Here is a 10,000-nt window from a genome sequence, read left to right as displayed (position 1 = left end):
ATCTCCCTCCATCTTTCAGATGTTAGACTTGCTTCAAAGACAAATGAGAGAAAAGAAGATTTTTAAATGCATTAAAAGGCAAAAGTCATTAAATCAAATGCAACGCCTGCACTTGGAGCGACCTGAATCTGTCACCAAGTGATGGAGGGATGAATAAGAAACGCCTTCGTTCCTCTCTGACATGAAGTGAAGGAGTAGGAGTTGTGTGTGACGTCGTTGCATGTTATATTTAACTCCCTGTTTCCATGGCTCGGTCAAATACACTGAACTTTCTTCAGACGGCTTCTTTCCATTGTTTCATTTTCTATCAGAAAATATGCAGAACTGAAGGAACTGGAGAATCAGCTCCATTCAGGTTCATGTCAGGAGGACTTTACGTACATTCACAGTGAGATCAACACGTGTTCCCGGAGAAGCACAAAAAGTGTGTGTTTTGTGTGACTTTGGGACTTTTTGTGACTATCGTGGATTTATGTACATTTCTTAAATGACTTTGTGTTGATTTTTTGTTGTTGTTGTTAGAGCATTCTTCAAAGATACATAAGCGAGGGACCTTTCTGTGAGAATATTTACATCAGCTGGACTGCAAACTGTTTGAATTGAAGGGAAACATTTGGATGTTTCGTCCTCCGTCTGCTTCTGTCAATATTTCTGAGTGGCCGACATTTAACTCCGACATTATTTCTGACTCCAGAGCAGCAGATCCTCCTGAGCCAGGTGAGTGTCCAACATCAATAGACTAGAAGAAGAAGAAGAAGAAGAAGCAGAAGAAGAAGAGCTTCCTGTCCTTCCCATCCACACCTTTTATATCACTTCACATGCCAACAAAACCCGTCTCAGCGTTCCTCCTGCAGGTAATCCGGCTCCACGCTGGAGACCAGATAACTCCGGCGTCGGGGGATTATTGACTGTGCAGACTGAAAATGAATATAAAACTGAAATGGTATTGATTCGGGTCCTCTGAATCCCCCTTTATCACGCAGTTACCAATTCTTTGAAGCGCATACAAAGGTATTGTGGAGATATAAATGCACGGCACGCAGACTGGATGATGGTATTCTCCTGTGGGCCGGATTTATTCCAGACATTATCCAATACCTCGCTTTCCTTTTACATTTTTATCCCCCCGCATCCGAAATATATAGAGCAGGATCCCTTTTAACGAGAGTCACGCAGGAAAATCAAGACCCTAATGTCTCTCAATTAGTCGCTTCCTGATAAAAAAGAAGCGAAAAGGACTTGAGTCTTTTGAGGACTTGAGTGCAGCAGGAGATGAGAAAGCGAGAGGAGCTGAAGTGACACGGTGTTCATTCGAAGTTACCGGCGTAAGAAGAGACGCTGTGTGGTCCTCTGACGCCGCCCTGTCTAGACATGCTGCCCCAACAAAAGGAGGATTCACACATGCAGCCATTAAAGCAGCCCGACGCGTCTCTCCACGCTCAGCTCTGAATCACTGCCGGCTCCGTCCCCGTCCCAGAGGAAGAACACAGGACAAAGCTGCTTCCAGCGTCAGACGGAGGATCAGGAAGGCCTCAACGTGGACCAGATGCAGAACAGACAACGGGAGGAAGCACACGACGACGACGTCAAAGCGTTCGCGTCATGTGCGGAATATTAGAGACGCCACGAATTGAGCTGCGATTAAATGTAATAGGAGGCGAAGACTTCTCAGAGAGGACACACGTCTTTCTACATCAGCTGACCCGCTGATTACATCCTTCAGAGGCGCCGGTGGGTTCAAAGCCAGCGAGCACACATTGGTAGCTCGTCTGGAGCTTATGCCACAAGCTGAACATGGGTTCTATGGTACCCTGGAGTTTCCTCTTTACAGATGTTCACATTCTATTTGAATATTTGACTGGAATGCGGAGACTCTTGTGGATCTAACGAGCCCATGAACTCATGTGTGATGGTGTTAGTCCCTCCCGAGAGGAAACCTCACTGTAAATGTCATGTTGTGATCTTTAGGATGATCACAGCCGCGTGAAACTTAACAACCACACACTGGAGGCAGGAGGCTTCCAGAGGATGTATGACCATAAGTGGGTCTACAGGACAAAGCGCTCGCCATCGTATTGACATAAGAATGTCATTCTTTGGAAGAAATCTCAGAATGCCAAACGTGTCTGATACTAAGTCACAGCTGGGGTTTGTTCTCTGGTGTTCCTCGAGGTCTTGGTGCTGTTTTTAAGGGATTTGATATAATTTTGATCAACACTCGAGTGGTACAATTGTTCTTTTTTAAATTAGTATCAACATCTGTGTGTCAAATGGTGTCAACCCCCAAGTTGCTGTAACAACGGTTAAGACAGAATAGATGATGTGAATGTCGATCATAATGCTCTAAACTCCTTTTACACTTTATTACTGATTCATGACGAGAACCACTCGACAGACGGCGAGCTACATCTCAGATGAACCAGGTTCCCAGCTGTTGACCTGCTATCGCCCCCTAAAGACCTCTCAGGGTTATTAAACTCACGATCAGTGGGGTTGTTTCACTCCTAAAATATCCATTGAGATGTATTCTTTGTTTAGTTTACAGCCAGCAGAAGTACAGCTCCACATGCTGTGTTCCTTTTCTGTTTCTATGAGGTCTCTGCAGAACAGATGAAAGGTGAACGTATCGGCTCAGGGCCACACTGAGATAACACTGCATATCTAACAACACCTCCATCATATCTACTACAGAGGAGGCACAGCGGAACAGGAACCTGCTGAAGTGAGAACGCTCAAAGGAGCAGTGACTACGACCAGTCAGTCGAGTAACATTCAGCGTTGATACGTTATGAATATGCGGTAAAGGAGACGTGGACTCTGCTGACGCTGAAGGAAACGACGTCTCTTACACACATGATGCTCTTCTTTCTTGTTTCTATGGTGACGCAGTCTTGTTATCCAGCATGCGGGTCTATTTTAAGCTTCGTATGTAAGTAATGACTCCAACGCAATTAAGAAGCAAAAATAAATGAACTGGCGTAGAGCTGTGAGTCTCTCTCTCTCCCTGCCTCACTCTCTCTCTCTCTCTCTCTCTCTCTCTCTCTCTCTCTCTGCCTCACTCTCTCTCGCTCTCTCTCTGCCTCACTCTCTCTCTCTCTCTCTGCCTCACTCTCTCTCTCTCCCTCTCTCCCTCCATCTCAGAGAGAGAGAGAGAGAGAGAGAGAGAGAGAAGGAGAGAGAGAGAGAGAAGGTGTGTGTACATGATAAATAAAGTGTGAGACAAAGAAAGAAAAGGAGAAAATAGAATAAGAGAATAAAGGAGAGATAAAAAAATGATAACGTCAAATCATAACGTATCAAATGTGCGAGTGTGTGTGTGTGTGTGTGTGTGTGTGCGAGTCATGCAGAAATGATGACCTCAGTATTTTGTGGCCCCGAAGTGCCTGAAGGCATCTTTTATTCACCAGAGTTCAGCTGAGCTTGACCCATTTGAGATTAAGGTTGCGTGTGAGTTTGCAAACTAACTGCTCGTGTGTACGTGTAGGTGTGTGTGTAGGTGTGTGTAAGTGTGCGTGTGTGTGTAAGTGTGTGTAGGTGTGTGTAAGTGTGCGTGTGTGTGTGTGTATGTGTGTACGTGTAGGTGTGTGTGTGTAGGTGTGTGTAGGTGTGCGTGTGCGTGTGTGTGTGTAAGTGTGTGTAGGTGTGTGTAAGTGTGCGTGTGTGTGTGTAAGTGTGTGTAGGTGTGTGTAGGTGTGTAGGTGTGTGTGTATGTGTGTGTGTATGTGTGTGTGAGGCGGCCGGTGTGTCTCTGCCCACATACAAGTCTGTGTGTGTCTGTGAGCTAAAATCTGCTTCACATCTCCAAACAGTGTGTGTCATCAGAAACTGTAATTAAAAGTCACTGTGTTTACCCCCCCCCCCCCCCCCCCGCTATCTCCTCCCCACCGGCCCCCCTTGGTGTAAACACACACGTTTTTAATCTACAGCCAGCGGTGCAGATAGGTAGGATCTCATTCCCCGGCAGAGAGGTGCATTCTGCACAGACACTGAGATGAAACATGTTCTACTCACCGTCTGTCTGTCAAAGACACATTAGCGCCTGATGAGGAAGATGAAGTGTTTACTGGCAGAGATCTAAAGAAAGCTCGTCTTCATCGCCGTGGATGCTGATGATTGAGTTTATTTTATGTACATTTATATCAAAAGGTGCAGATACGCTTATGGAAAGAAACTCTTCTTCCAGTTTGTTGTTTTGTAGTTGAAGACGCATTTCATCGTGAAAGGAACAGAAACACACGACTCTCCAGGAGCACGAACAGGACTGTAAGGTTTACGTTACGGCTATCACTGCAGTTTGATTTCAACTGTTGCTGTTTCTAAAAAAGAGAAGAAATGAATCTTCAGCTTCCTGCAGATGCTTCCAGACCCGACGGTTCTCAAGAACCCGACTGCAGAGCTTTCAGGAGACAGACATCAATGAAAGAGCCTCAGGCCGGCCGGCTTCCTCTCATCACACATGCAGGATCATGGAAAGCTCAGCGGGCAGAGCGAGGCGCTGACCCTCCAAGAGTTGGTGGTTCAATTCCCACTGGGGGCCACTCAGGATATAAATACAAGCACTCATGGCAGCGTGTATTTATGACGAAAGCTCGGCGCAAACGGCACACGCACACACACACACGCACGCACACACACACACACACACACGCACACACACACACACACACACAGAGGCTGACTTACTGAGACACTGTCCAGTGACGGCGTGGAGGAAAAGCCCCTCCTCGCAGCTCGTCCTGCAGTAGCCGCTCTGCAGGGAGGCCAGCGGGGGGCAGGAGGTGCAGTCGGCCTGGGAGGGACCGGAGCAGGTCCGGCAGGACGGGTGGCATGCTGGGAGGCGGAGGACAGACGGAGGACAGGGACAGAATGGAGAATGCAGTGAAGTTGTATGAGAACGGGTTCGATCTGGTCTGATAGAGGATCAGGACTACACTGAGACTGGCTCAGATAGAGGATCAGGACTACACTGAGACTGCCTCAGGACCAGTTTAAAGCTCCTCAGCCATCTTGAATGCAGACCTTTACTTGTGAGTACTTCTACCCGGTGTTACTGTACTTCTACTGTTCCGCTGCTCTTGCACAGCTATCTCTGTGAGGACCAGCTTCTGACCTGAAAGGAGGACATCGTTATGACGTGAGGACATTTCATCCGGTCCTCACGTCTCCAAAGGGCTGCATGAGAGTTTTAGGGTTACGCATTTGTCAGGAACAAGAGGATGCATCGTGTACACGTGTGTGCTCAAGTGAAGACTGAGAATGTGTGTGTGTGTGTGTGTGTGTGCTCTCACCTTCGCACAGGTTGCTCTGGATGAAGAAGCCTCGTGGGCCGGTGGGGACACAGCGGCCCACGAGCAGGCAGGACGGGGAGAGACAGGCTGTGCAGTTGTCTGCAGATGAACCGGTGCAGTGCCAGCAGGAGGGATGACACTCTGAGGAGGACACAGACGGCACACTTTCTATTCACCACAGACAGAAGAGAGCAGAGACAGAGGACGCTCGCTCCTCAGGAGGTCACTCCGCACCACTGTTCTTCTGACACAACAACAACTGTATCAATGTGCTTTTCCACCGTCACATTAATATCGACGCCCCTGGTTGCTCAATATGCGTGCTGTTGCATCGTGGGACAGAGAATGAGAGCGTGTGCCGGTTTGAAATCCAACGCTGGATGAAGTGAAATGAAAGAGCAGATTGTGGTTCTGCCCACTGTCTCAGAGCGGAGCTACAAAAGGATCCTCGAGCAGCTTTGTGTGATATCCTGAATATCGATGGAGCTTCTGAAGACAGGATGAGACTTAAGAGGTTGTTTTTGTTATGATGTTACAATGACGGCGATTTAATGATCAAGAAACCGTTCATGGTTGTTTTGAGTCTTACTGGCCTGGGATCAGCCGGCTACACAACAATGAAGATGCAGAAGAATCACAGCGCACAAACATGTCTGTGCTGCTTTTCTTTACTGTCTTTGTCTTGTGAAGTTTGAAGTTGAAAGATTGACTTTCAACAACCTCAACGTTCTACTCAGAGTTGTAAAAGTCAAATTGGAATCCAAAATCCTCCCTAAATATTTGACATCAATGTCTTTGATTGTTTGTTGTTAACACTGATCTGCGGATACAAACTTGGTTTTTGTATATTAGTATTAGCATATATTTTTAAATGTTTTCTTTATATTTAGGGTAAGACACGAGTCACCACTGAGCGCTCACGAAGGCTCCGTAGAGTCGCTCAGTGGCCACTTGTTCTCACCTGAAACCAGGATTGTGTTTTCTGCAGCTCCTGAACGCAGCTTTGATCCATCGACCAGCTCTAAACGTGGCCACACGCACACACACACACACACACACACCCCCACACGCACGCACACACGCACACACACACACACACACACACACACACACACACACTTCCCCCCCACACAGTGCTGTCCTGAAACAGGCCTTTTGTGCAGCTCGAGATGTCTGCTTTGGCTGCACTATCGGATGAGCGACAAAGGGCCTGTCACCATCTACTGTGTGTGTGTGTGTGTGTGTGTGTGTGTGTGTGTGTGTGTGTGTGTGTGTGCGTGCGCACTGCATGACGTATTTGAAGTGTACAGAAAATGCACTCAAGCATGTGTGAGTTTATAATTACTCCTCTCTGGCTGCTTTCACAGGGCTGCCAGCTGTATCCGGGTCTTGTGTACACTCTGCATGACAGCCACTGGCAGGAACAGACTGGTGCTCGACCTGAGCCAACACTGCAGCGCGTGTGTGTGTGTGTGTGTGTGTGTGTGTGTGTGTGTGTGTGTGTGTGTGTGTGTGTGTGTGTGTGTGTGTGTGTGTGTGTGTGTGTGTGTGTGTGTGTGTGTGTCAACCATACAGAAAACATTTACCCCATGGGAACACCTCAGCGTCAGAGCGAGGAAGTCACAACAGTGTCAGTCGAAGCAGTCAATCATCGCCCGCCTCCTTCACCAGCCGCCTGTACCCATAATCCCCTTCTTCCTCCCAGAAATGTGGCAACTTTAATGGTTGGCTGAGATGATAAGACGGACTATAAGTTACCACAACAACAAGGTGTGTACATCCATGAAAACACAGACAACAAACGCTCATAAACGCAGTTTACACAAAGCTTCACATCACCAGCAGAGACACAAACAGTTGAACAGGCTTCATGTCAAACTGCATCAACAAGAGGAGAGCAGAAGAACGATAGCCAGCCTCTGCTTCTCTTATTGCATCTTGGTAATCGAATTTGTTGCGGTGGGCGGAGAGCACACATTGATTCCTGCCATACACAGAGGCAGGTGCGTGTGCAGGCGTTCTCATCGCACAGAGAGTCGGATTCATTCCTGTGTTTTGTGCTGATGGGCTCATAATATGCGGTCGATGAGGCTGTGATTTGGTTTGGGGGATGGGAGCCCTCCTTTAACGTCTTCCTCCAAACGATCCTCCCGGTAACGGTACCGGGGCCGACGGTTGCGTCATCGTCCGCGAGCCACGCAGGCAGAAACACGAGTGGGGGGGGGGGTCGCATCTCATTCCTCTGAAGTGTCACAGCATTGAGTTGTGGTGCGCTAGAAGTCCGGACCACTTCGATGACAGAACACTCACTCAACTAACTGTCCCGGTCCAGTTGGAAGGGGAACAGCAGCTGCCCTCGGGGTCTCCACAGACGTCGTCACGGCATCCATTGGTTTGTGGACTGTGACAGGTTATGAAGCCTCAATTTGGCCGTCGCCATCTTGGGTTTTGCAACCAGTGAAAGGAAGTGACCATATCTGGACTGAGGAGGAGTGACGTAGAGTCTGGAGTGGTCTCTGGTAGAGACCTGTCAATCACAAGGTAGGCCCGCCCTGGACAGTAAACCATCACGTACCAGCGTTACTTCATCTGCATGATTTGTCTCATACAACATCAACCTTTCATCTCATTTAGTGGCTCCTGTCTCCCCCAAACACACAAACAACAGACGCCTCAGAGGCTCTCTGTGTCTCCGACATCATCCAGCACAGCTCAGGTGCGTGTTGACGCTTCCTGTGAGCGGCTCGACGCTTCCTGTGAGCGGCTCGACCTGTCGACGGAGCGGCATCGAACCTCCTACACGCCGACTATCTCTGTCTGCACCGGAGGGCTGCAGACTGCAGAGGAGGTCGGCTCTGTCTTTCAGTCCTGCTGTCAGACTCCTGACAGCTCGTCAGCTCACACCCACTCACTGTGTGTGTGTGTGCGTGTGAGAGTGTGTGTGTGAGAGTGTGTGTGTGAGAGTGTGTGTGTGTGAGAGTGTGTGTGTGAGAGTGTGTGTGTGTGAGAGTGTGTGTGTGAGAGTGTGTGTGTGAGAGTGTGTGTGTGTGTGTGCGTGTGAGAGAGTCTAATGTGGATGTTTACATGCCGTCCTCCCCCGCTTCAGGACAGCAGCTGCTGAGGAGGTCTGAGTATCTGTCAGAGCAACTCTAACACACACACTCTCACACACACACACACACACACACTTGTGCAACAGCCTCCATTGTTCCCATCCAAACCCCTGAAGCCACTGACCCTCCACTGAGGGAACCTTTGCTGAGTGGAAGAACTGCGTGTTTCTGTGGAGTGGAGCTTTGATGACTCGTCGTTTATCCCGCTGATCCTGGGATCGCTGTGTCGAGCCTCGTTTCGGAGGTTTCGGGGTGAAAGAGAAGCGGCGGACATGTTGGCTGATGAACAACGTGACTCTGTGCTGAGACAAGCAGTTCTAATCCAACGTTCTTTCTTTTTCTTTTTTTACAAACACAAAGATGTGTTTCCAAAGCGTGAGCAGGACAAAGGCAGGAATCCAATATCTGATTTGTTTTTTTAAATGTTGCTGAGACATAATTCAAATCACGTCACTGAAAATGCTGCTCAGTACATAAACGGGTGTTTTTTATTGGCCGATTCCCTTCGTCGCTCGTAAGTCATCACTGAAACAAGTCGAGGACGCAACGTCAAACACGTAGAGAGAGAAGCAGAGCGTGACGCTAGCACTCTCAGCCGGGTCGCACCAACGAGGACTCATTTCATCGAAGACGAGTTCTAGTCGGAGTTTCGTGGGTTTAAAATGAGTAAATACAGATTCAGAGCTCTGTTGCACGATTGTGCTCTAACCTACCGAACTACTAATGTGTGTTGAGTTCATCAGAGCCTGATGAACGCAGGGAAACAACAGAAGTGCTCACTTGCACTGGAACAACGTTAGGCGTCCATCACAGCTGCTCCTGCTGCTGGTTCATCAGGTGTCATCCTTTGATTCTGTGTCTGTAGTCAGTGAGAATGTTTGTGACGCAAAGTGAAGAATTTGACTTTGTGCATTGTGAAAGAAAGGAGCCCAGAGGCTGCACAGATCCATTATTCACGAGGTAAAAAAACATGATGAATAATTTGCGTCGAGCAGAATCATTTTGTGTCTCCAAACAGAGGCGGCAAACCGCGATTTTCGAGACAGCAAACGAGCGGGAAGGTTTTGACGCACAGGAAGTGTGTGGGGGGGGGGGGGGGGCGAGAAAAGTACCGACAACAGCAGCAACAAATGACAATGTTCCCGAGCTTCAGGAATCCAGGAAGCCGTGCAGACCTTCCTTCAGAGTGCTCGCTGCTCGTACACAGCTGTGAGCAGACGCTGAGGACTTATCTGCAAAGCTGTGGGAAAGCCCATTAAACCTACCCAGAATGCACCCTGCCCCGTATTCAAACTCCTCATGTCTCGTACGTCACGATGAAGTCCAAGAAGTGAGAAAGGCAGAAAAAAACAAAACCTCACACCTTCTGTTGAGTTTCACACGTTTATGATAAATAATAGTTCATTGATATTATGAATTATTATGATTGTTCTATGAAGATATTATAACATGTAAAGGAGGACATGTAAAGGAGAGGAGAGACGATGGGAGAGGAGAGACGATGGGAGAGGAGAGACGATGGGAGAGGAGAGACGATGGGAGAGGAGAGACGATGGGAGTGGAGAGACGATGGGAGAGGAGAGACGATGGGAGAGGAGA

At 48.3% G+C, this 10,000-nt stretch overlaps 1 protein-coding gene across 1 annotated transcript in view; it reads right to left on the bottom strand.

The window, feature by feature from the left end:
- The window catches only part of fras1 (Fraser extracellular matrix complex subunit 1), a 184,638-nt gene that overhangs the window by 72,174 nt on the left and 102,464 nt on the right, over positions 1-10,000 (bottom strand). The window contains 2 exon segments of the mRNA XM_079270426.1: positions 4,684-4,830; positions 5,289-5,429. Coding sequence (XP_079126552.1) covers positions 4,684-4,830; positions 5,289-5,429 — 288 coding nt within the window.

The sequence above is a fragment of the Melanostigma gelatinosum genome, assembly GCF_949748355.1.
Source record: "Melanostigma gelatinosum genome assembly, chromosome: 6".
Lineage (NCBI taxonomy): Eukaryota > Metazoa > Chordata > Actinopteri > Perciformes > Zoarcidae > Melanostigma > Melanostigma gelatinosum.
Note: the sequence above shows the minus strand (reverse complement) of the source record. Positions and strands in the feature narration are given on the sequence as shown.